The following is a 26,230-nucleotide window of genomic DNA, read 5'->3' on the forward strand; positions in this document are numbered from 1 at the left end:
AATCTTAAAAAAAAAAAATGTGTCCAGATGGCAGGAGAGATCAATTTACATGTGGGATTGGGGAGTGTCCTTAGAAATTTCTGAGTTTGTTCTGAGAGGAGAGATTTGCAAAAGGCAGGCGGTTTAGTTCAGGAAAGCAGAGTTTGCAACACTGTTTTATCAAGGCGGTGCTCCATCCAAGTTTTAAGTTGAGGTTGTGAGAAGGCAAAGAGCAAGCGAATGAGCTCCCTGTCCAGGAGCTGTGGGACAGGGTGGCAGTGGTGGCACCTTCCGGGTACTCATCGCGGGACGTCGCAATGTCTGGCCCGGGCATCGGCCCGCTCTGCTGTGAGTAGCCTGTGAAAGCATCAGTTGTAGTGACTTTGTACATGAAAGTTTATCAAGTCTAAGCACGACAACAACAAAACCAAAGACTTCTGGCCCCAGTGTTTATTATATAAAATTGTTCACAGCAATAGGGTTTAAGACAAAAACACAAATACAAGTTGACTTCATAGAAACACTGAACACATTGGTTATGTCCTTCCGCAACTCAACCAACATACAAACACAGTCAGAACCACCCATTTGGTTCAAATTGTGGATGTCACACATTCGATAATTATTTTCCACGCCACCTCCATGAGCGAGGCCCTGCACTGCTGTAGATGCTGGGGATACAGCCATGAATAAAAGAAGGTCCTTGTGCTCAGAGAGCTTCCAGTCTCGTGGGGGCAGACATATGCCAGACAAAAAACAAATACATAACATGTCAAGTAGTCACAGGAAGGAGTGGAAGGAAGGAAGGTTTCTGTACACAGAATTCTTAAGAGCAATCTGGGGCTGCCTTTTAAAGGTCGCAGGTCGGGGGAAAAGATACAAACCCTAAATTATATTTAAAAAATAACTTTATAGGTTGTAAATTCCTGGTCAGATTCTAAAGTTCATAGCTCTGAGCAGTGTTTCTAATTTTCGAATTAGAATCTATACTAGTAAGTAAGTACTTTATGGCTCTCCTAATGGAATGACCCACATCATACGTGAGGGCAAGGGTAGATATAAACACACATGTGTTTACACACCCGTGTCATTATTTACATGTATATTCACCTATACTAGAGATTTCTGGCTGTAATGATACAAATGTAATTGATTATGTTCAGCCTCGCCAAGAACTATCAACACTGTATTCCTGAGGCAGTCTCCTGGTGTTCCCAAGTACAGGATGTTTCCAAGTAAACTATTCTTCAGAAAGAACACCTATCATACCTTACAAGGAAGCACTTCCTGATTATGCTACACGTAGACCATCATGAAGAATGGAAAGGAACTGCATTTTCATGTCTAGAAGACAAGGCAAAAATGAGGGGTTTTTGTTCACTGCTGTTGAGACGCTTGTTCACTGAAAATCACAGAGGGTCTTCAAACCTTATGACATCAAACTTCCACATGCTAAGGACCTAACCATTCTACTGGTGTCTTCTGAATGTAAGGTGTAAGTTTCCCCTCCTCCACGCCCCACAGAGGTACATCCCGTGTAAAGCGACTTTCTCCCTGGGCCTGGGTGCTGGATAGGACCACTGCGTCAGCGTGGGTCGAGAGCCAGGGCTGGTGCAGGGGTCCTAAACACAGTCCCAACCTCCTCTGTAAAGAAGCAAATTTCCAGAGATGGGACCTCTACAATTAGAGGGCCGACCCAGAAGATCTGCCTGAAACTAGATGTCTCCGGTCAGAAAGATCAAAAGGGGAGTGTGTTTGGGTCACTTTAGGGATTCTCCAGCAGAGACTTGCGTCTCCCAGGGGCCTCCCCGATCCCTGCTACCCTCTGCTGGAAGCCGGGGCTGCGGGTCCAGGAAAGTGCATGGTGTGCTCCGTGGAGCTGTGGTTATGCCGAGGCGGAGCTGCCTCAGAGCGGCTGCCTTCCACCTTTTCTTCCCCACAGATGAACCTGGGGCGTCAGCAGGGACGATGACAGCAAATAATACTGGCCTTAGGTTATGTACATCCCAGTGCACTGTGTTGCTGCATCTCCCTTCCCTTGGGAGGCCACCAAAATTCCTAGACTTTCCTTCCTACGAAGGGTCTCCATGACTAATTTAGGAATGCACTCCAGGTGGCCTTTGAAAAACATGATGTAATTCTTAAAATGAGGTTTTCCCCCCAGTTACACTTTCTTCCTTACGTTGATAGTAAACGTTCACTTTCTTGAGTGTGTGTAAGCGGAGGAGAAGGGACACCTGCATATCCCACATGGGACAGAGAAGCTGGCCTGGTTCAAAACATGACATGGATAAGTTACATGCCAGTTATATCTCAATAAAACTAAGAAAGGAAAAAAACCAACAAAAACCAAGACAGAGATGAACAACCCCACAGCATGTTACTAATTAAAAGCTGATTAGACGCGTTACTCTTATTTTTCACGAAAGTCACCTGCTTTCCTCCTACTGAATGATTCTACTTCTTACTCTGTCTGTTCTATCAGGAGCATTTTCTGGTCCCAAGGCTTCCTGCATACGCTGTGACTAACCTCTACATACTCCCTTATCTTAAAATATCATAATAACTTCTCTGATTAGACAGTTGTCCCTTTCTCTATCACTTCACTGATTGCAAATTCGAATCAGAAGCTACTGTTCTACTAGGTTGGGAATTAGGTTGTGAGTCAGGAAGTATTAATGTATAGGAAAAGATGGCCTGGTTTGGATCCTAAACCACAGCAGGGAGAGGTGACTGTGATGTAGGAGCCAAGGTTTTGGGGGCACATGGACAGGGTTCCCATGAAAATTCTAAGGATCACATTTCTGGCACCTGCAGACGTTTTCTAGGGTAAGCTATTTTATAGAAAACCAGTGGTAATGGTATCGGGCTTTTCTCGAGAAATTTCCCAAGGGCCTACTTTGGTGTCCAAAGTATCTAAATACCTCCTGAAAAATGCTGAACTGTAACACTGAGAATGGAGGACGAGTCGGCGACACGGATAGCCACAGGCTCTCGGTGACGGTGTCACCCGACAGGAACACAGTGACTCTGTGCTTACCACAAAACCGTTAGCACAGCCATACTTGAGATGTCATCAGAGACACAGAGAACATTTTCTGGATTTCACTCATTTCATCAGGCAGGTCCAGGGATTGGTCTTTCAAGGGTCTGTGCGTGGAAAAGAATAGAGAGAACTTCTGTCCCACGGAGAAGTACTTGCCTGCATTTTCGGACCGGTGACCCAAAGACGTTTTCCTTGATCCTCTGCATAGTTACGGGGCGAAGTGAGAACCCAGGCTTCGAGCGCAGCTCCCACAGGACTCCCAAGTATTCTAGAGCTTGCTTCTGGTCACTCGGTTTCCTGGTTCAGGGATTCTTCGCTGAATTTGCTTCCACTGCTTTCATCTTCATTAGAATAGTTTCCCGAATCTTGACTGGTTTGGGAATTATATTTTTTGTGCTCTCCATCGGTTTGGTTAGTTTCTTCTACTGCCGTGATAGTGTTTGTGTTTTCAATTATAAAACATCTTTCTGTTTGTTCCTCGGAAGTGAAAAGGAGGAGATTCCGGAGCGGTTGCTCAGAGAAATACTAATTTAAAAAAAAGGGGGAAGAATAGGAACAGATTGTTTAAAATAATGAGAGTTTTTGGTTCCAACGGCTTCAGTGTCTTACATCCACTACGGAGAAAACCAGTGGTAATGGTTTATATTAATAAACATATTAAAAACTAGCTAGGAGCCTATCGACTGCCATCTAACATTTAGAATAAGCCCCTCACTAGTGAGGTCCCGTGCCTCTTGGCACTGTCTTGGGGCAGGCACATGAAGAGGACCCAGGATGGGGCACAGGGGGCTGGTGAGCATGCGAGAGTGAAGGAAAGGGGTGTGCGCTGGGACTGTGGAGAGTTTCTTTTTAAACTTTATAGCACAATGGCATTTGCTCAAGTTCTCTCTCTTTTTTAAAGAAGATTTTTTTTAAAGATTTTATTTATTTATTTATTTGACAGAGAGAGACACAGAGAGAGAGGGAACACAAGCAGGGGGAGTGGGAGAGGGAGAAGCAGGCTCCCCGCTGAGCAGGGAGCCCGATGCGTGGCTCAATCCCAGGAACCCGGGATCATGACCTGAGCTGAAGGCAGATGCTTAACAATTAAGCCACCCAGGCGGCCCTGCTCAAGTTCTCTTAAGTGACCTGCTTAACTTCACAGAGTTAACATATGCAAACATACTGTAGCAGATCAACAATTCATGTTCGGGTGTCGCTATAGCTTTTCCAAAGCCGGAGCTCCAAGCGATATTCCCAAGGCAGGCAACCTGAACCCCTGCCCTAGGTGGACACACCATCCCCAGGCTAGGTCCTGGGCTTAGGTCTTTGTCATTTAGTGCTTTCAGTAAATATGCCAACCTCACGGGGGGGGGGGGTGCCAAACAGGAGCCTGTGAGGTGTCCCGAAAGGAGACTCATATTTCATTTTCTGTGATGTCATCCACAGAATGCACTGATGAGGATGCTGTAGGCTTTGGGTGAATACCCAGCTTTTCAATGATAAAACAAATGCCAAGGTAGCCAAACTGAAGAAAAATATGAGATTAAGGACAAACCTTAACTATTCCACGTTATATGATATTAAATGACTGTTTCTAAAGCCAATTTGCTGAAAGTGAAGAAAATATCCCAGTGTGTATATTTTCTGGATATCAAGAAAATGCATATATTCTGTGGACATCAAATATAGTTCCCATTCGTTTTAAGAAAAATCCACCCATTGACAAAGAAAAGTCACATACCTCATCTATAGTGGAAGGAGGTTTACTTGATGGAAAGAACACATAACTGATACATCTAAAGAGAAGTTTCATGACATAGATGACAACCGGGATGGAAAACAATGCAGCACAAACTCCAGCTATGAGCCAGGTTTTGGAAGTATTTCCTAAAAATAAGTAAGTGATGTTAAGCTTCAACATAGATCTTGACACCCAAATATGTTCACAATGCTGACAGTTTAGGTGGATGGAATATAGCTTTGTGAAAGGAAATATAAAAATCTATGAAATGATGTACCCTTAGAAATATTTCTGGTAACATGGGGCATACAAGAGCTGTAGGCAATGCATTCCCTTTATCTCTCTATTTATAAGTAGGCTCCATGCCCAATGTGGGGCTGGAACTCATGACTCCGAGATCAAGAGTCACACGCTTTGCTGACTGAGCCAGCTAGGCATGCCTCCCACCCCCTCTTTTTAGGCAATGCATTTCCATTTAAAGAGTGGCCCAGCAAGGTGAATGATGCAATGTTGACATTTAGCTCCCCAACAGTGCAAAGTGTTCTCTAGCACTTCCTGATACAGAGCTTGCATAATTAAAACCATTCCGTGACCAATCAGCATCTGCAAGTCAACACTGCAAACTGTAAAATACACAATGGGACTTAACCATTCCCACGGAACAAAATTCACAATTGAACTAATGAAGTGATCCCCACATGATAATTATATTAAGAATTATGTAAAGAAAAAACCCAAAACCCACCTAAAATAGTCTTATTAAATGTTAAAAGAGTAATTATTAAAGGCAATTTAATTATGTGCGTATTGAATGAAATATAAAGCATTCAAAAACACTGAACTGCGCAGTAAAAATATTTTCTAAAACCGAAGGACTTAGCCTGAAGGTCTACTTTTGATTCATGTAGCTCATGAAGAAAGTATTCTCCTTATGCTCTTGTAGTAAGAAGGAAATATTTTACAAGTTCCAGTGAATTTGAATTATTTTTTGAAAGTTCAGTTACATTAAAAAAAAAAGAGAGAGAGAGATATAATGGAAGATTCTGACCTGGTTTTGTTTTCTCGCACACAATATCACTAAAAACACTGCTTTTATTCCACTTTCCTTCCTGAATGAGCGCTCTGGCTTTGACACAATATACAGTCAGTGGTTTCAATTTAGGAAAAGTAAAATCTGTTCTATTCTCTCGAATTTTTCTCTGTAAGAAAATAAGTAGATCATTGATAAAATTTAGTGACCTTATGAAATCAGATAGGGAATGTTGATTTCCTAAATTCTCTAAATATTCAGTCTAAGACTGGCCTCTCCCAACCACTTAGTTGGTGTTTGTTTAAGAAATACACATTTGTTTTGGACAACACATTACGACCCAAGTCAAACTTAAAAATGCTGCTTCCAAAAAGGAATTATGACATATTCCTAAGACAACTCTAATTTATAAGTACCTGTTGATTTGGTTTAACTGCCGTTGTTATTTCCTCTGCTCGGTGGCAGAATATTTAGGAGTGGGGGCTCTGGCCTTAAATTGCCTGTATTAGGGCATCGCTTATAGCTATGTGGCCTTAGGCAAGTTGTTTCTTTTCTCTCGGCCCTATTTCCAGATCCGTAAAATGAGGACAATTACCACTCCTCCCTGCAGTAGTCAGCTATTGCCACAATAGTATCGTATAACAGATCACAAAATAATGACAACAAAATAACGTCATGCAATGTCACATAATATAACAAAACATCCTGTGGCTCAAAACCCATTTATTTTTCTCACTCACGCGTGTCCTGACTGGCTGTGGAGCCCGTACTGAGGCCATGGGTCCTCCCCAGGTCCCTCATCCTCCTTGGACCAGAAACCAAGTGCAGCATGCTTTCCTCTTGGCAAACGAGAGAAGCCCAAGAGCCAAGCCAAACCGTCCTCACACCACAACCACCCACATTCTACTGTTTGAAGCCCGGCATCAGGGAAGCGATAAGAGATACTCCATTCCAAGTGTCTGCCGAGCTACTTAATCAGGCGGTCAGTCTGGCAGGACTGTTTTCAAGAATGACTGAGACAATTCATGTAAATTACCACAGCACCTGATGCCTAATAAGCTTTCAATAAATCCGAGTTGCTATTATGATTGTAATCACTGACAGGATAGGATGGCAAATGATATTAATCTCTACTATGTGTCAAGCGATGTGCTAAGTGTTTTCATATGTTACCACATTTTAAGATTTAAAAAAAAAATTTTTTTTTAAAGAGATTGCTTCTTTTTTTTTAATATTTTATTTATTTATTTGAGAGTGAGAGAGAGAGAGAGAGAGCATGAGAGGAGAGGGTCAGAGGGAGAAGCAGACTCCCCGCCGAGCAGGGAGCCCGATGCGGGACTCGATCCTGGGACCCCAGGATCATGACCCGAGCCGAAGGCAGTCGCTTAACCAACTGAGCCACCCAGGCGCCCTAAAAAAATTTTTAAATAATCTCTACATGCAATGTGGTGGGGCCCGAACCCACAGCCCTGAGATCAAGAGCTGCACGTTCTACCGACTGAGGCAGCCAGGGGCTCCTCTTATGTTACCTCATTTTTAAAAAAAATGGAGTTACTATGACCACCACCACTTTAGAGAAGAGGAAAAAAAACCTCAGAGAGGTAAAGCACCCTGGCTAAGGTTACACAATTTGATGGTTTGAGACACAAATACAGGTTTTTCCTGATGTAAGAACAACCGAGAACTGACTGTAAATTCTCAGTGGGCTGAATTATGCTTTCGTTACAGGGTGTTCAGATAGTTAAAAGGAAAGTAGCCAAGTCATTATAATTTTCTTAGATTTCCAACAGAAAATAAAGTCAAGTTACAGAATTTATCCACCCAACTACACAAGATTTTTCAAGGTTGATTCCTTGATTGTAATTCCACAGGGAAAAGAGATCTAGAATCCTGTGCATTATCCGATGTTGTGTACTGCCTTTGTCCGTGGTTTCCTAATTTTAGTGTTTAAACCTGTGTTTCTTGACTCTTTTTCATGACTCCCCCTGCCAAGGAGACTTTTCAGAGGACTGTTTTCAAATCCTTCCTCTGCCATGAAATTGAACAGTAAGGAACAGGGTTTTGTGTGGCAAAGCTTAACTCTGGAGGCGTGCTTTCCTCTCGGAGTGCCACAAACCACTGGACCAGCTGAGATTTTGCCCCCTTGGAGGTACCCTGCCCCCAGGGCATAGCTGGCACAGTCTGGAGGTTTTTTGGTCGTCACTACTGGGAGGCAGTGCCACTGGCCACCAGCAGGCAGAGGCCAGAGAGGCTGCTAAGCATCCTACAATGCACAAGACAGCTCCCACAGCGGGGAATTATCCAGTCTGAATGTCCCCAGTGTCGAGACACCCTGGTTTAGATAAATACCCAGGAATCATGTTAAAAGCACAAATTCCCGAGTTCCATCCAAGAGATTCTGATTTGAGTAGTAAGAGGCACAGGGATCCGAATGTTAACAACACACCGGGATGCCCAGATGCAGGTGATCCGTAACTACGCCGTCAAACAGGGAGAGATGCTAATATTCTTCATGTTGTCATCACAGTCTTAATGCCTAAAAATTTCCCTAAAATTTTAACTTCAAACTTTGTTTCCCCAAAATCCTAGTTACAACCCTACATTATAGATTAACAACACATAGTTGTTGTTTTTGTTTTTACCTCAGCATTTGAAGTATTTTCCCAAAATATAATTTCATAAATTAGTGGGTAATGATGGTTCACAGGCTTGTTTTCAGACTCTTCGGGAGCGCTGATATAGACCCGCAGGGAAACATCGTTAGTGGATTTCATGGTAATGACTGGAGGAAACGGGGTAACTAGGAAAAAAATGTACAGGCACAATGTTCAACTTGGAAAAACAATATTAAGACTCGTGCCAAATCGGAGAAGCGCAACCTGAAGAAAAAACTACTGGCTTACTTTGTAATTGAGTATCAAATTTTTCTTCGTTAGACCAAACAGATGTGGTATTTCCATCCGATGCTCGAACACGGATAAGGTAAATTCCTTTTCGGAAAGTACTTTTGGGAAAGACACACTGTGGAGTTTGGACATTTTCACAGTTTGGTATTTGTTTCCATTTACCTGAATTGTCCCCAGGAATCTTTTTTAAATAGGCACTTTTAAGACAAAAAAAAAATATTACAAACATAGTAATTCAATAAATATTTATGAAATACTTAGAATATGCTAGACACAGTTAGGGGTTAAGGTTACAGAGGGAAACAAGTCCCCACCCTCAGGAAGCTTGCAATACAGTGCAAGAGACACACATAAAACACAAAGAGAACCAGAGCCCTTGCTCCGGGGTATGACAAAGTGTTACTGTACCAGAGCTGACCAGAGCCAGCACACAAGAACCACCACTGAATTTTCTGGAATGCTGCGAGCCAGTTATTAAAAGCCATTACTATAGATTAAATTACATAAACTTACAAATAAATAGACAGCATTAAAAGTAAAAATATGCAAAACTCTTTTTTTTTTTTTTTAATTTATAGCTGGCAGGTCAGAAGCACAGGTGACAAGGTGGATCAAAACTCATTTTGTCCTAATTATTTTATTACATTTTATTATCTATCCTCAAAGCTATCTATGTCTATTGTATCTCTGTGGTGGAAATACTCTGTAAAGGGGTCCTCCTGTGCATTTCTCCCTAGTGCCATGTTCAGTGACATCATGTTGAAAGGGACCATGGTAGGCATATTTATATCATGAAAACTGGCAAAGCGCTACGAATAAGGCTTTTTTTTTCCTTCTGGAAAGCCAGCTGTGAAACATATGACCCCCACACCGATGGGCAAGTGTTAAAATGCAGATAATACGCCACAGTGTGGTAAGAGCAAGTCTACACAGAACACGGACACTTGACTGAGCCCGGAGAGGTCAAGTAAATTACTCAGTAACCAACAGCTCAAAGCAACTCAGTTCAAGCCTGGAACTACAACAGCCTCCCGAACTGGTTCTCCCGTCTCTGGTGTCTCTGTGGCCCACATACAGCGTGGCAATCTTCACCCCCCTTGAATACAGACCTCATGTTACCCACCCCTCAGCGCAAAATTCTAAATGGCACCCAAACGCCTGATCTTCACCTAGCCTATGTATTCGATTTTCTCTCTCATTGCTCTCCTGTGCCCAAACGTTCAACTGTTCTCAAGGTAGGGCTTCTCCCATGTGGTAGGCAAAATTCCAAGAAGGCCCCCCAGAGTCCTTGTGACACCATGAGCCGAGGGACCAGCTAATAAGCCAAGCCTGGTCCCCTGACCAGAAGTCACTGGGAGGTAACAGCACTCTTCAAGCTGTTATTAAATATGTGGTAATTTGTTATAGAGCAATAACACCCCCACCCCCAACCTTCACCTAGTTTTCAATCTCTTTGTAGCCTGAGCTTCCCTTGTGCTGTAGCTCTGCCTAACATGCCCTCTCATGTCCAATTTTAAAATATATGATTCACCAATGAAGGCCTTGTTCACATCTCATCTCCCTCCCCATGGCTTCTTCGGTCTCTCCAGCCCCATCCACCTTTACATTTTCGATTTGTAGAGCACTCCTCAGCCCCAAACCACAGCTCGCAATGCCACCTCAGCTACCTGCTTTGGAGTCTAGGAACCACGTGTTGTATTGCTGTACCTTTCCCATCCCTTCAGTGCTTTGTCCAGTGTGCTGAGTACCCACAAAACTTCGAGAACCACCACCGGAAAAACCCCCATTCCTCTCTAGTCTGTGGCGTTAGTACTTAGCACACTTCTGAGAGTGAAGTTCCGGGTCAGTCAGAGTCTACGGGCATGCAGGCACGGGAATGCGTTTCCACTGCGCGACTAACACGGAAGGAAGGAGACAGTTCACCAGCGCAGTGCCCATTCCCTTCACCCTCCGTTCACTTCCTGCTTCTCTCCCTCCTCTCACTGTTCCTTTCCTGCCCTTGCCTCTGGTCCCTCTATTCCTCAGTATAGCTTTCTTACCCACCTCCTTCCTCCCCACAACCCGCTCCTCCTTCCACTGGATTCGCCTCTTTATCACCTACACCTTTCCAGCCAACATGAACTATAGGCAGTTCTCAACCACTTCTGCGGGGCTGAGACATTATCCACAGTTCCGGCCAGCTTTCTTCATTTCCCACTGAAGTGATCACTAAAAAATCTGTCAAAACCACTACCATTGTCAAGAAAATGGGAAGGCTAACTTGAAATGAGTAAGAGAGACTGGACTGAGACCATTCCGAGGACTCATGGAAAAAGTGAGTTCTGAAGAAAAGGTCAGGGTCGTGTGTCAAGTAGTCCAGATTGAGGAAATAAGACATGCAATGAGAAGCGCACTTGAAAAGAAAAAAAGAAAAAGAGCCAGTAAGTTCATGAGATATTATTAAATATGCCCCATGACGACAGATGAAGAAACCAAGGCCAAAAGAGATTAAGGGATTAGCTCAGTGTCATCCAGTTAGTTAACAGCAGAGCAGGGACCAGAATTAAATATCCCATTTCCAATATGGGATAATCACCTCAAGCAGTCAGCCTCTGTGCCTGGAGCTGTAGGGGGCTGAAGTGGAGTGAAAGGAACCATAATAAACTGGGCAAAAGGAAACTCATGGAATAGAACTTACTGGAGCCACTGAGCTTGAAAAGTCACATTTTCATATGTATAATCCCATTTAAGAACATAGATGTGATTTTTAGCATCAACTTGAATATTTTCCGGTGGAGGCAGTTTATTTTCAACTAGGAGACAAAGAATACACAGAAAAGCATACGTTGCTACTTTAGTGAGATAAGACATGGTAAGAATTCTTTTTTTAAAAATTTTATTTATTTATTTTTAAAGATTACTTATTTATCACTTGAGAGAGAGCAAGAGAGAGTGAGCACGAGTTGGGTGGAGGGGCAGAGGGAGAAGGAGAAGCAGACTTCCCCCTGAGCAGGGAGTCCGATGTGGGGCTCGATCCCAGGACCCCCAGGGATCATGACCTGGGCCAAAGGCAGACGCTTACCTGACTGAGCCACCCAGGCGCCCCTGCCCTCTTTTTCCCTAAAGATTTATTTATTTGAGAGAGAGAGAGACAGGGTTAAGAGTTCTTTTTTCTTTTTTTAAGATTTTATTTATTTATTTGACAGAGAGACAGACAGCGAGAGAGGGAACACAAGCAGGGGGAGTGGGAGAGGGAGAACCAGGCTTCCCGCGGAGCAGGGAGCCCGATGCGGGGCTCGATCCCAGGACCCTGGGATCATGACCTGAGCCGAAGGCAGACGCCTAACGACTGAGCCACCCAGGCGCCCCCATGGTTAAGAATTCTTCTTAACAGCATGGGCAAGAAAAGAAAAAGGCTTACATGTTATCAGGGGGTAATAGCTAAGTGAGTTACGAATGGTGTATGTTCACACAATGTGATAGTATGCAGCCATTTAAAAGAACGTGATGGGGCACCCAGGTGGCTCAGTCTGTTAAGCGTCTGACTTTGGCTCAGGGTCCTGGGATCAAGCCCCACATCGGGCTCCCACTCAGCGGGGAGTCTGCTTCTCCCTCTCCCCCTGCCACCCCCCGACCTGCTCGTGTTCTCGCTCTCTCAAACAAATAAAATCTTAAAAAAAAAAAAAAAAAAAAGAACGTGATAGATCTGTATGTGCCAACATACAAAGAGATCCTCAATGAAGTAGGTTAAACAAGCACGTTGTAAGATCGATCTGGCAGTATCCTATTTTTTAAATTCAAATACCAAAACTAAGAAACTATATACACGTCTGTGTGTATGCTTATAATAAGCCCTGACAGAAGCAGGAAATATGCACAAACTACCGGCAGGGCTAACTGCTGGTAAATGGGACTGGGGATAAGCAGGCAGGAGAGAAAAACTTTACTTTAAATTCTCCTGTAAGTTTGATTTTAAAAACAAAGCATATTAAACTTATGATTAAAATAACAAACAAATCTAAGCTCCTAACCTCTGACCTTAATTGTTGGTGAGAGGCCACTGACAAAATTTATCAGGATGCTTCCACATTTTAACACTTGACACTTTTTATAAAGGTATACATTTTGGAAGACTAACGGTTCCTCTAGCAACTGCTTTCCCCCTTTTGTGGATTCTGAGCAAATAAAAGTAGCTTTTGTCATTAGAAAATATTTAGACTTTTAGACAGAACTTTCATCACTGCTTACTTGAGACAAAAATCCCAATTCCTGTGACTTTTTTTTTTTTTTTTGCTGATGTAAATGCTATTATATTTTTGTTTTAATGTCTATTAAGATATCATATAAACTTCAGCAACCAAGAGGAAAACTGCCAGAATTAATAGATTGCCCATCTGTATATAAAGTTACTAAATCTAAAGCATAACTTTCTCCTTACCTGTGGTCTTTATACAATACACAGGACTATAGACACCAGTTTTTCTCGGCAAAAGTCTTGCTTTAACTTTTAAGCAATAAGTGGTCTCTGGTGAGAGTTTATAAATTTTATCTCTGGGGTAAACAGTTTTAGTCCTTCTCTATAATAAAAGAAAAACAGAAGTCTGCTCTTTAAAAAAGTATAAGGTTAAACTTTAGGACAAATTCATGTCCTTTCTCTCTCACTTTGAACAAAGGTAAGAATACTTACTTCTCCACTTGAAGAGTTTTTCCAGATATCCAAGCTGTAGGTGAAGCTTGAGCTATCCAGAGCCCACATGCCATGATCTTTTGTTCCAGGTGGCGAGATGTTTATTATTATTGCCTTATCTTCAGCTTCTAAATGTACTTTTGGGGGACCAATTTGAGCTGTAAAAAATGAACACATTTACTATAGAACTTCATTAATACAGGGTCGAAACATTCATTCAGCAAATAATTCTGAGCACTTCCTATATGCCTGGCATAGTAACACAGGGAAAGTCCTTCACGGCGCTTATACTTTAGCGGGGGATATGGCCATAAACCCCAAATAGACAAATACATATAATGTCATGTGTGCTGTGAGGAAAAATGAAATAACACAGAGGGAGAGAGGATGGTGGCAAGACCTGTTTCAAATAAGTCAGTCAGGAAAAGCCTCCCTGCGACATTTGAGCTGAGGCCTGAATAATGTGAGGGAGTCAGTCAGGCAAATTATCTAGGGAAAGAGTATTCCAGCAATGTGGGAATGCACCTCACATTTTCAAGAGACAAAAAGGAGGCTCCGGTAGCTCTGAGAAGCAGCTAGAAGCCAGATAACAAAGGAAGAGCTCTGTAGTTAGCTTTGGGACTTTGCTGGAAGGCTGAGATCCGAGGAGTGCCATGCTGTGATTTACGTTTTGGAAAGATCACCTTAGTTCAGGCACAAGGAAGCAGGCAGGCCGGGAAGAAGCTACTGCAGTAGCTCAAGAGACCAGCCTTGTTGGTCGCAGGGATGGACGCGACAAGGGATCCGCTTTGGGATGTACCCTGAAGATGGACCATGCAGAAAGTATTGACAGACTGGATGCAGGGCATGAGGAAAACCGATGCCAAAGAGGACTCCAAGGCTCTGGGCTTGAGCAAATAAAACAGGTGCTGTCTGTAGCAGGGATGGAAAAAACTGCAAGAGGAGTCGGTTTTGAGGGGGAAATCAAGAGCTTCGGTTGACCAGATGACTTAGACACACACGCAGAGATGCCTGTTGAAAGAGAGTTGGTGATACAGTATAAAGTAAGGGGAAGGAGTGGGGCTGGAGATGTATGTCTGGGCTTTTCTCAAGAGCACACAGACAGGATTGAAAGCCGTAAGATTCCCAGCGGACTGAGCGTAGAAAAAGAAGAGGTGCGACAGCCCAGCCCCGCAGCAGTCCGGCACTGACGGGTCTGGAGGGCCAGGAGAAAGGGGCGCAGGAGGAGAGCTGGTGGGGAGCGGGGTCCTGGAGATCCAAAGTGGAAGGGTTTCAAGTGGTAACCCTGGTGCTACCCAGGAACTGAGCCAGAGCAGAGCTGGGAACTCGCTGGGTATTGAGGTCACCAGAGTCCTTGACAAGAGTGGTTTCTGTGCAGCGAGGAGGAACGGAGCTCGAGGGCACAGGGCCACAGAGAGTGGCAGGCGGAGAAGCGCAGAGAGGGACAGAGATCGTTCTTCTCGCGAGTTCTGACAGAGGGCCGGGGTTCCCAATTGTTCTGGTCTCAGGAGCCCTTCACACTCAAAGAAACCAAGGGTCTTTAAGAGCTTTTGTTTATAGGGATCACGTCTTTCAACATTTAGCATACTAAACATTAAAACTGGTAACATTTTCAAGTATTGACTCATGAACAGATAACAGCGGTAAACCCATGGCGCTGTAACAAATATGTGTTCTAAAAAAAAGAACTACATTTCCCAAAACAGACGTAGCTAGAAGAGTGGAGCTGTGTCACATCTTAGCCCAATTTTGTTAACGTCCGGCTTAAACAAAGAAGACAGATGCATCTCCTGCTCGCTTCTGCCAAGTCAGTCAGTCAGTTGGTCTCCCTCTCCCCATCAGCCTCCGAAAAACTCCACTGTATGCTCAAGACAGAATGAGAAGGAAGGGGCACATAAGTCTTAGAATTATTCTGAAAACAGTGGGCTTTTTTATTTTTTTAAAGAATTTTTATTTATTTACATGACAGAGAGAAAGAGAGCACAAGCAGATGGAGTAGCAGGTAGAGGGAGAGGGAGAAGCAGGCTCCCTGCTGAGCAAGGATCCCAATGTGGGACTTGATCCCAGAGATCATGAGATCAGAGATCATGACCTGAGCCAAAGGGAGTCACGTAACCAACTGAGCCACCCAGGCCCACCACCCCACCCCGCTTTTTCTTTAAACGGGAGATTCTACACCATGCACGTGAATGGGCTGGGAAAGTGAGCTGTGATTGCAATAGTTCATGAAGAATATCCTGTAATACGGTTGGCAACTTCTTCTTACCTTTTCCAAATAGGGTGAATGAGTCAACATAATGCCATGGAGAAGTGTTGCTGTCCTCCTCTGCTCTTATCCGCAATTTAATTTCTTCATAAACATTGAGCTTGACTGAAGAAAAGTTGCATTTGGTACTGGCGACAGACTGACAGCCAGGCAATTTTACCCAAGTATCATTTTCAAGACTTTAAGACAGAACAGGAGATGCATGAATAAGCAAATGTATACATACAAAAGACTGTCAAACATGGTTTCTCTTTACTAAAAATAGAAACTATTACCAAGCTAGGCTAGGTAGTTATTCTATTTGAGTTAACGTCCTGTTAACATTTTAGTTGCAATGTGGCCCTCGTGTCCAGCACATATGCACCAAGTTATTATTTAGAAAGTGGAATCATTCTGATGGTTCATTTTTGGATACAGTTCTGTAATTTTGTGACAGGCTGCATTAGGATTTCAAAGAAGCAGAGAAAGAAATAACCTAGAAGGTACAAAGAGTGGACTTAGTGTCAGGTTTGTTAAAAAATAGTTGTGTGACTTTGGGCCAACTACTCTGTATTTCTGGATCTTTTCCTTACTGAAAACTTGGTGACTGGATCTGATGATTCCCTTCTAAACTTCTCGGACTAGATTCACCAGACCAGAGAAGACCTCAGAATCAGCAGGGTTGGAGAATTTCCTCTGCCCTCATCAAAACCAAACGGCCCCTGTCTACCTTTTGTTTTTTTTTTAAAGATTTTATTTATTTATCTGACAGAGAGAGACACAGCGAGAGAGGGAACACAAGCAGGGGGAGTGGGGGAGGGAGAAGCCGGCTTCCCGCCGAGCTGGGAGCCCGATGCGGGGCTCGATCCCAGGACCCTGGGATCACGACCTGAGCCGAAGGCAGACACTTAACGACTGAGCCACCCAGGCACCCCAAGCCCTGTCTACCTTAAACCAGGCAGAGAAACTCTCCTCTGAGAAGGCATTTCCATCAAGACTGATTCATAATTTCTAGCACGAGCTGCTTTTCCGAGGGGAAGGGGGAGAGGGAGGGAGGGAGGGTTAATACTGTAGACTTCTTTTTAAAAATGCTTTAAGATAACAGAGTCCAGGGATGATCTAGCCACATCATTTCTGTGCTGACCCAAATACAAGTCCATCTCATTTTTCAAAAAGGACTGTACCCCTGAAACAAATAATACATATGTGCTAATTAAAAACAAAACAAAAAAGAAAACATTTGAAAAAACTACCAAAAATATACACTGGCATATGGGAAGCTACATTCCTGGCTAGTTTCCCTTTCTACTTCTCTGAGCTGTGAGGCTAGAGATGGCATTTAATGATACCTGGAGAAACTCCTCCCCATCAGACTCTATGTTAAAAAATCCAGAAACTCTTATTGTAAACAGAAAACCTTATACAAATTGTAAAACTGAGCCTTGACATGGTTCCAACCCACTGTCCCTCTTCCCCTCTTTATCTTTCCTGTTCTAGGAGATGCAGAAGCACACTCGATTCCAGTGCTTTTGTGTTATAAGGGAGCTACTGCAGTGGTAGCTGTTTTTATATTATCTTAAAAAAAAACAACAACCAATCAAACCCAACTTTATTATGGAAAGTATTTAGATCAGAACAGAACATGATTTGAGAACGATGATGTAACTGATATAAAGTTCATTTCGTAAAACCCGTGCCATAATACAAGGAACATGCCATCTTGGTCTTTCCTATTCACTGATACATTCTAAGTACCCAGAAGAGTATTTAGCATAAAAGGCACCCAATCTTTATTGAATGGAAGAATGAATACTAAACACTACATACATCATAATAAATTTTGAATATAGGTCACAAATACTGATGTCTTAGCATGTGTTCTACAGACACTGGAATCCTAATGGCTTATTTATGTGTCTGTGTATCATTTATCACCGGTGGCATCTGTCCTACATTCGGAGAAACACTACATTAAGGGGCATCTGGGTGGCTCAGTGGGTTAAGCATCTGACTCTTGATTTTGGCTCAGGTCATGATCTCACGGTCCTGAGATAGAGTCCCGTGTCTGGCTCCGCGCGGGGGTATGGAGCCTGCTTGAGATATTCTCTCTCTAACCCCCACTCCCTCTGCCCCTCTCCCCACTCACAGTTTCTCTTGGTCTCAGTAAATTTTTTTTTTTAATTAAAAAAATACTTGTTTGCTTTTGCTATTAACTACATTCCATTAATCACTTCCTTCGTCCACTGAGCACTTTACATAAAATTGGTCTACACTTCGGGGCACCTGGGTGGCTCCGTCGGTTAAGTGCCTTTGGCTCGGGTCATGATCTCAGGGTCCTGGGATCCAGCCCCATGTAGGGCTCCCTGCTCAGTGGGGAGGCTGCTTCTCCCTCTCCTCTGTGCTCTCTCTCTCTTTCAAATAAATAAAATCTTAAACAAACATTGTTCTATACTTCTACAACCTTCTAAGTTAGACATCTTATTACGGTAGGAGGGGGGCAGGGGAGTCCCATCCCAGTTTGCCTGGTGTGGTCCTGGTTTAAGCTTGTCTCAGCTTATCTAAAATTAACTGCCCCTTTTGACTCTTGAAAGTGTCTTGGTTTGGATGGTAAGTTATATATGGTCATATCAGTTTTTACCACAACTTCACGGACAAGAAAACAGTGATAAAATACATAGCATGGGATGGCTTTGCACCCAAGCAGCCTGGCTCAAGTCCATACCACACTATACTGTCACTGTACTCTCTCCCTAAACTTGTAGTCTGGCATATCTTTATAAGGCAATTATTTTTAAAGCTAGTAGAACAGAGCAGGATGAGAACATATTGAAATAATGCATTTGACGCTAAAGTCAGAATGAAAGAATGAAAGGCAGACTATTATGGACTGGAGAATTTAGTATCAGTGAGAGAATGTGTGAAGGAACGATACGAAGGCACTGTCTATCTTCTTTGCTAAAAGGTAACTTTATTTTTTAAAAAGGATTTTATTTATTTGAGAGAGAGAGAGAGAGAGAGAGAGAGTCAGTGAGAGAGAGAGAAAACAAGAGCTGGGGTAGGAGGGCACAGAGGGAGAGGGAAAAGCAGACTCCCCACTGAGCAGGGAGCCCCACGTGGGGCTCGATCCCGGGACTCCAGGATCATGACCTGAGCCAAAGGCAGACACCCAACCGACTAAGCCACCCAGGTGCTCCTAAAAGGGTAACTTTAAACAAAAGTATCTGAAACAATCTTTGTTATACCTAAAATAGTTGTTTAATAAGAAAATTCTGAACTAAAGCAAAGAATGAAATGGACAAAACTCAAAGTTCAATTTAAAGAAAATCTCGAGAGATAAAAATTCTCAAACCATCGATGTATGTATACAAGTCTGCGTATATGCGCACATATATGCACATAAACGCACACACGCGAATGACTAAAGCTGCGAGGGTGAATTCATCTCACAGTCCTATTAACAGTCAGCTGGAGAACTGAGTGCTGGGGTTGTGGCTGAAGTGGGGAGATTCCGGTCCTGGGGGTCCTACACCCCGTTTCTTCACTGGCCAATTACCAGCCACTCTTTCTTGGACAGAGATCATAGCACGCAGGGCCCTGGCACCCAAAGCAAAGTGCTCTTACTCCCTGAGCTGTGTTCCTTCCAGAATCCTTTCTTCTGCAACTCCCCGCCTGCCCATCCTCTTGGCAGCTATGACGTAGAACGTTAGCGCTAGGGAGAAGGCAGAAACTCCAGAACCAGAGTCCATGGAAATGCAGGATCCACTATACTAATTCATTTTACCTACATTAAAAAATTGTATATGATGGGGATAATTAAAAAGCCTGATCCTAGGAGAACTGGGGGCCTATTTCAAGACCATGCATAGACCTTTGGGGTACTCTTCCATATCCTCAAGACATGTTCTAGGTCAGACACTGATTTATGCTCAAAGAAGGTGACGCATCTAGAAGAGAGAAGGTACGGCTGTGGTCTAAAGAAGCTGTCTGCTATCTTCATCCCCCAAATCTCTTTTGCTGCAACACCCCAAGACGAATTGGACGAAGTCTCTATTTGTAGAAATGAAGTTATAAATATTACGTAGACATAAAATTTCTCTCAAAGATGGAAAAACCAATTGGCTCTCAAATCTGAAATATAAATGATGGGGTTACAATTTTCAAAATTATTCACACGATTCTTGTAAATCAATCAATAGAGTTGCGTACGTTTGATAATCTGCTGAAAAAGTCACATTCTTGACAGACGGATCGCTTCTGTTCCACTGCAGGATAAAGGTATCATCAATGATGTAGACCTCTACATTTTGAGGAGATTTTAGATTTGTTTCTCCTAGAAATCAAAGCAACAAGAAAGAAGACAGTTACATATACACTGTAGATAGTCTTAAAAATGTTATTGTTCCTTTCATGTCACTGATTAAAGAATGAATACATTCAAATATAACAAAGTATATACAAAATCTAAAAAAACCTAATCGTTGCTGTCAGCACAGGGAGGCTGCTAATTATTTATTTAATCTCTGCATTTGAGAGAGCTAGAAAAAGGTCGAGGTTTTTTAATCCATAAAAAGTAAGCCTTATATATTTCAGTAAAGCTGGAAAAAATAAGGAAAAATCAGCATTGATCTTTTAATTGAAAGTCTCTTTACCCAAAAAATACAAAAATACTAATTCAAAGGGATACATGCACCACCTATGTTTATAGCAGCATTATTTACAATAGCCAAGGTATGGAAGCAGCCGAAGTGTCCACTGACTGATGAATGGATAAAGAAGATGTGATACACACACACACACACACAATGGAATATTATTCAACCATAAAAAAGAATGAAATCTTGCCATTTGCAACAACATGGATGGATCTAGAGAGTATTATGCTAAGTGAAATAAGTCAGTCAGAGAAAGACAAATGCCATATGATCTTACTTATATGTGGAATTTAAGAAACAAAACAAATGAGCAAAGAAAAAAAAAAAGAGAAAGGCAAACCAAGAAACAGACTCTTAACTGTCGGTCAAACCAGAGGGGAGGGGGTTGGGGGAGATGGGGGACATGGGTGAAGGGGATTAAAGACTACACTCATCATGATGAGGAGAAAAAAAAAAAGACCGTCCACCAGCAAAAAGATTACAACTTGCCGAAAGCTCACATGACGGCTGGTTAAAAAAGAAAAAAAAGAAAAAATAGTCTCTGTATAAAAATCTTCTGTGATGTTAGAAGACATGTAAAGGACACAAGATTCAACTGTTTAATGGCCTCAGTTTGGTTTCACATCCTATATTTACGCTTCATCTACTCTGACAGAGAATGGAACAGCTGTGATTTCAAAGTTAACAGCTTAGTCACAGAAACCAAATATTCACATGACAAAAATCAAGAGACAGAGGTATGAATGTTTATCATGTCAGCCAAGCCCTACAGGAACTCGGAAAGGTGTTCATATCAAGCCTGAACCCATCTGTTTATTTTTAAGGACTTCTGTCTAGAGATCTATTATTTCTTACACTTCTAGGAGGAATCTTGCCTGAGTTGGATGTCCTCTCTTCGTATTTTTCCCTTTTGGTCCCTCCAACCTGCATTTTTCTTCCTCTCTGATTACCCAAATACTCCAAGACTCAGCTCAAGTTTGACCCCTTACAGAAAACCTTCCTTTAATACTGCAGCCCATGATGGGTGCCTGGGTGGCTCAGTTGGTTAAGCGACTGCCTTCGGCTCAGGTCATGATCCTGGAGTCCCAGGATCAAGTCCCACATCGGGCTCCCTGCTCAGCAGGGAGTCTGCTTCTCCTCTGACCCTCCCCCCTCTCATGTTCTATCTCATTCTCTCTCTCAAATAAATAAATAAAAAAAAAAATACTGCAGCCCATGCTAACCCTGCTCTTATATTATGTGCTGGAGCATCAATCCCTACTGCTCAGTTTCACACTAAAGCAGATGTACTCAGCACAGTAGCTGACATCTGGTAGGACCTCAAAACTTGCTGAATGAAGATGTTTCAAAAGAAAACCAATTGCTTCTTTGCATTAAACACAAATCCCCAATCAGATGACAAGTTCCTTAAAGGCAGGGTCTATACAGTTGCATACTCAATTTGCATTTTTCAGAGGACTCAGTACAGTGCTGGGTTCACAGGAGTTTCTTCAACAGCACAAAGGGCTGATCTTTCTCTACGATAAGCTATAATTTTTTAAAAGGCTGGCTTTTAAATTTATCTACTGTTCCTGTAATATTTCTAGCCTTTACTTCTGCCTCAGGGCAAGCGTGTTACCTCCTGGCAGACTTTCCACCATAGGAGTCCTTATGTAGAACTTTCTTTATTGGGACTGCCTCCTCTATTTTCCAGCTAGAGATATTATGGTATGGAGTCCAAAGGGGAAAAGCTGAGAAAACATATTCTAAAAAAAAAATTTTTTTTTTTAATTTGGGAGCTCCTCTTTGAGTCTCCTCTCCCTCAATTTTCTTTTTTACACTTATTTTCTCTGACACTTCATCACAAAGGAGAATACTTTCCTCATTCCACTCCTCTAAACGTAATTCTCATCCCATTTGTTGTGATTTTATAGATTGTATGCAGCCAAAGGGGAGTGACTGAGTTTACAGGAAATCAACAAAAGATCTGATAGCATTTGTAGTCTCTGGTCTAGACTAGTCTAATTCCACTAACTCTGGATCTTGAGACAGGGAGAAGAAATTTGATGGGGGTAGAGCCAGAGATTTCCTCTGGGATGCAGTCCTTCTGCTAAAGGAAAGAGATCCTGCAGTTAGGGGCATCTTGGCATTTGGGAGACCAAGAAATAACTGATTGATAAATGGTCAGGGACGTGGAAATAGTTATTACACAGCATTTTCAATTTCACAGATTTCGCTCTACTCGTATTAGCAATATCCTTTTGAAAACAGTCTATTTCACTTTTGTAGCGTGTAAGATCTATAAATGGGCACTTAATCCCATACTTCTACTTACACAGTAAGCAACAATTGGTTGCTTCCAACCTTTCACATTCCTAATGGATGATCAGAAACAATTTACTACCTTTTTAAGTCTGGCATAAACCCAAACACGTATGTCCATATAAACATAAATTTCCTCTCACATTTTGGGTAATTTTCTTAGGCTAGGGTCCCAGGACTACATTTACTAGGTTTAAAAAGTATGAATATTTTTATGACTTGGAAAGAGAGCAACATTAGGATCTCTAGTTTGGGTTAACATTTAATTTAGTTTTGAACATTTTACCGTTCCTTTGAGGAAAAAAGTACATTAGTTAATTGAAAGGTAACTAGGCACTTAACAAATATCAGTGGATAATTGAGAACTTAAATTGTTTAACCCTTAGGAAAACAGACTACTCTTAAGCCCAGGGGTCTGCCGCTGATTCCCAGGGTTTAATTTCCCATTCAGCCACTGGCTAGCTGCAGGGCCTGAGGCAAGCTACTCAGTGTCTCAGTTTGCTCTTCTGTAAAAAGAGGGTAATAGTGTGTAGCTTTGTACTGAAACCTAAACGAGTTTATACCTTTAAAACACCTAGAGAATTGCCTGGCACATAGTTAAGAGTACAATAAATGCTAGCTGTGTATAAAGTTTATTTTAGCAGCTCTCCCCTAATTTAGATTAAAATAAAGATCTTAATGTACATCCTCTTGGATGCTACTTTTATACGAAAATTCTGGGGAAGTTCTTTTTACATCACAGCACAATGAGCTGAATACAAAAATTTCAAAAACAAAAGACTTCAAAGAAATGACCACGGGGCATACCAGGACCATAGTACCCATATTCTATGTATACTATATTCATGGAAGAGTTTGAGAAATAGGATACCATTTACCATATGGGGGTACGGTTTCCTAAGCAAACAGTTTAAGGATTTTGAACCTACTAGGCTTGGATTCCCTGACCCTTTGGATTCCTGCCCTTCGGTGCTAGTCCCTCTCTTTCTCTTTGGGTACCCTTCCTCACTACGAAGTCAACCTTATAATAGTTGCCATTCTTCCGATGCGTCCCAGTTAAGTATTAATAAAGGCAGCAAACTAGCCTGGTGGTCCCGGCCTCTCTATTTTGGTTGCGTATTTTTCATTTATTATTACTTTTTATTAGACTGTCCGAATCCCGAAGGCAGCGAAATTCTTGCAACCCTTATCCCCCCTCCCACGTGGGGCTGAATAACTGTTTCCCTAAACTGAGACAATGTTTCAGGAACAGCAACACAATTCGCCGCTAAAGCCTTGTTTATTACTTAAGGGTCCAGCCCGGCTCCCCGCTTTTTCGAAGAGAGAGTCGACAGGAAGGCTCTCGCTCACCCAGCGCCGCGGCGGTGGAAGCCCACAGAGCCGGCGGGGAGGGCGTCTCCCGCTCGGGAACGGGTACGCGGGCGGCCAAGCAAGCGGCGTGCAAGGAACCTTGGAACACCACTTCCTCCCGATTTTCGATCTGAGCGCTGTGACCCCGGACGAGCAGAGGTCTCCGGGACAACGCGCCAGCCCCTTCCACCCGCCTCCCAGGGCCAAGGCTTCCAACGCCCCCACAGCCCAGCCTCTCGCCCTGTCCCGGGCCTGCGCCGGGCCCCCTCGTCTCTCACCTGCGGCTGCGGGCAACATCCACCGCACCGCAGCGACCAGCACCAGGGTCGTCGCGCCCAGGAGGGCGAGCATCGTCCGCGGGCCACCGCCGGCCAAGGCAGTCACATCCTCGGTCACCTCGCGCAGCACCAAACTACGCGAGGCAACCCCAGGCGCAAGAGCCCCCTGCCTCCGCCCCCTGCCTCCGCCCCCTGCCTCCGCCCCCTGCCTCCGCCCCCTGCCTCTTCCCCGTCCTTCCGCGCTCGCCCCGCCCTTCCGCACTCGCCCCGCCCCTCCGCGCACGCGCGTCCCCTCCGCGCTCGCCCAGTCTCTCCGCGCACGCGCCGCCCTAGTTGTCTAGCGCGCTGGTGCGCTCCGGTGGGGAGAGCTGTGGGCCGCGTGTGCGCGCCTGGAATTGGGGCGTTACCGTCAGTGACCGCCGAGGGCGGTCTACTCTCTGATTCGGGAAAGACAACGCCCAACAGGAGGCCTTGACCCGAACGGGAACGCGGCGTGTCCCGGCTCAGGCCTTGAGGCGGTGGAGTTGCGCAACTCATGCTCTGATTGCGGCGGAGGTCGGGCTCTGTCGGCCACTGACACCGAGGCGGTGGAAAGCGGTGTTGGGGCGGCTTGGGTAAGGGAGGCAGGAATGAGGAAGCTGCCGAGGGTGCCAGGCCGTTTCCTGTGAGCAGAGCGCTGTGAGCGAAGGGCAAGAATGGCCAGAGTTAAGCCAAGAAGCGTCGAGCACTCGTTTTCGGGGCGACCTGGCCGAGGGGCTCACGGGACCCCTGGAGAAAGTCGTGGCAGCGTCGGGGCTTGGGATGGTTTCCAGAACAGCTGTCTCTAAGCAGTTTTGATTGCTTACCCCTATCAGTAAACAATTTGGGTCCACCATTCAAATCGTTATTTAAATGCTTTAATAATAGATTATGTATTATTCTTAAAATACGCAAAACGAAAAATATAAAGGATGAGAGATGAAAGAATCATGCTTAGCTGTTAATTACAACTAAACAATATTAATTATCGGTTATGTGATAAAATGAGTATTTATAGAGAACAATGAACTTGGATTTTGCCTTACAAACAACTATGGGGGCACCTGGGTGGCTCAGTCGTTAAGCGTCTGCCTTTGGCTCGTCATGATCCCAGAGTCCTGGGATCTAGCCCCGCATCCCCGCGTCGGGCTCACTGCTCAGCAGGAAGCCTGCTTCCCCCTCTCCCAGGCCCCCTGCTTGTGTTCCCTCTCTCGCTGTGTCTCTCTCTGTCAAATAAAATCTTTAAAAAAAATAAACAACTTTGAGGTATAATTTATATACCATGAAATTCACCCATTTTAAGGGAAAAGGATTCTTAGTAAATCTAACCAGTTGTTAGGCCTCCTTTTTATTTTTATTTTTAGAAAGTGAGAGCACGTGTTAAGGGGGGGTGGGGGAAGGGGCAGACATCCGGGAAGAGAGAATGAGGCAGGCTACACCCTCAGGGCGGAGCCCAATGGAGGGACTCCATCTCAGGACCCTGAGATTTTGACCTGAGCCAAAATCAAGAGTCAGGCCCTTAACGGACTTAACCACCAAGGCGCCCCAGGCCTCATTTTTTGTTTTTAAGCCTTGGCTTATTACTTTGTGATTCAACAAATTGTAGGTTTGATTTGAGTTTGTCAGTGCTTTTTACAGTGCAATTTTAACAATGTCATAGATGGAAAAATACTTAAAATAGTGTAGTTTTAACAATGTCGTAGGTGGAAAAATAGCCCACGAGAATATGTGGGTCCAAATGGAAAAAGAAAATTCCTTGTCGCACTTACTAAATCATACTTATTTTAAAAGGCTCCAACAATTTTGACTTAAGGTTTTAATTAAAATTTCCATTTCCTGCTGTCCAAAAGTTGTTCTTGCAAACTAGTTAAAATAGATTGCAGTTTTGCATTTAGAACAATGGGCCCAAAATATTTCACGGACTGAAACTTTCCGTTTGAAATATTTTAAAATGTTCGCAGTCTCGCCCTCCCCAACCTGTCCCCCCCCCCACCCCCCCCCCCCCCCCCCCCCCCCCGGCCCCGACTCTGCCCCGT

General features: G+C 43.6%; 1 protein-coding gene across 1 annotated transcript; it reads right to left on the bottom strand.

Moving 5' to 3' along the window:
- Positions 1 to 414: 414 nt before the first annotated feature.
- Positions 415 to 24,341, bottom strand: IFNAR1 (interferon alpha and beta receptor subunit 1). Its single transcript, XM_025872048.2, has 11 exons — positions 24,177 to 24,341; positions 19,802 to 19,925; positions 15,617 to 15,795; positions 13,351 to 13,508; positions 13,102 to 13,240; positions 11,362 to 11,476; positions 8,682 to 8,881; positions 8,421 to 8,578; positions 5,797 to 5,947; positions 4,749 to 4,894; positions 415 to 3,550 (listed from the first exon to the last, which is right to left on the bottom strand). Exons 1-11 carry the CDS (start codon positions 24,247 to 24,249, stop codon positions 3,311 to 3,313), a joined length of 1,683 nt encoding a protein of 560 aa, XP_025727833.1. The 5' UTR covers positions 24,250 to 24,341; the 3' UTR covers positions 415 to 3,310.
- Positions 24,342 to 26,230: the final 1,889 nt, after the last annotated feature.

Source organism: Callorhinus ursinus, unplaced genomic scaffold (assembly GCF_003265705.2).
Source record: "Callorhinus ursinus isolate GAN/ISIS: 27379988/994484 unplaced genomic scaffold, GSC_fseal_2.0 scaffold1, whole genome shotgun sequence".
In the NCBI taxonomy this organism is placed as follows: domain Eukaryota; kingdom Metazoa; phylum Chordata; class Mammalia; order Carnivora; family Otariidae; genus Callorhinus; species Callorhinus ursinus.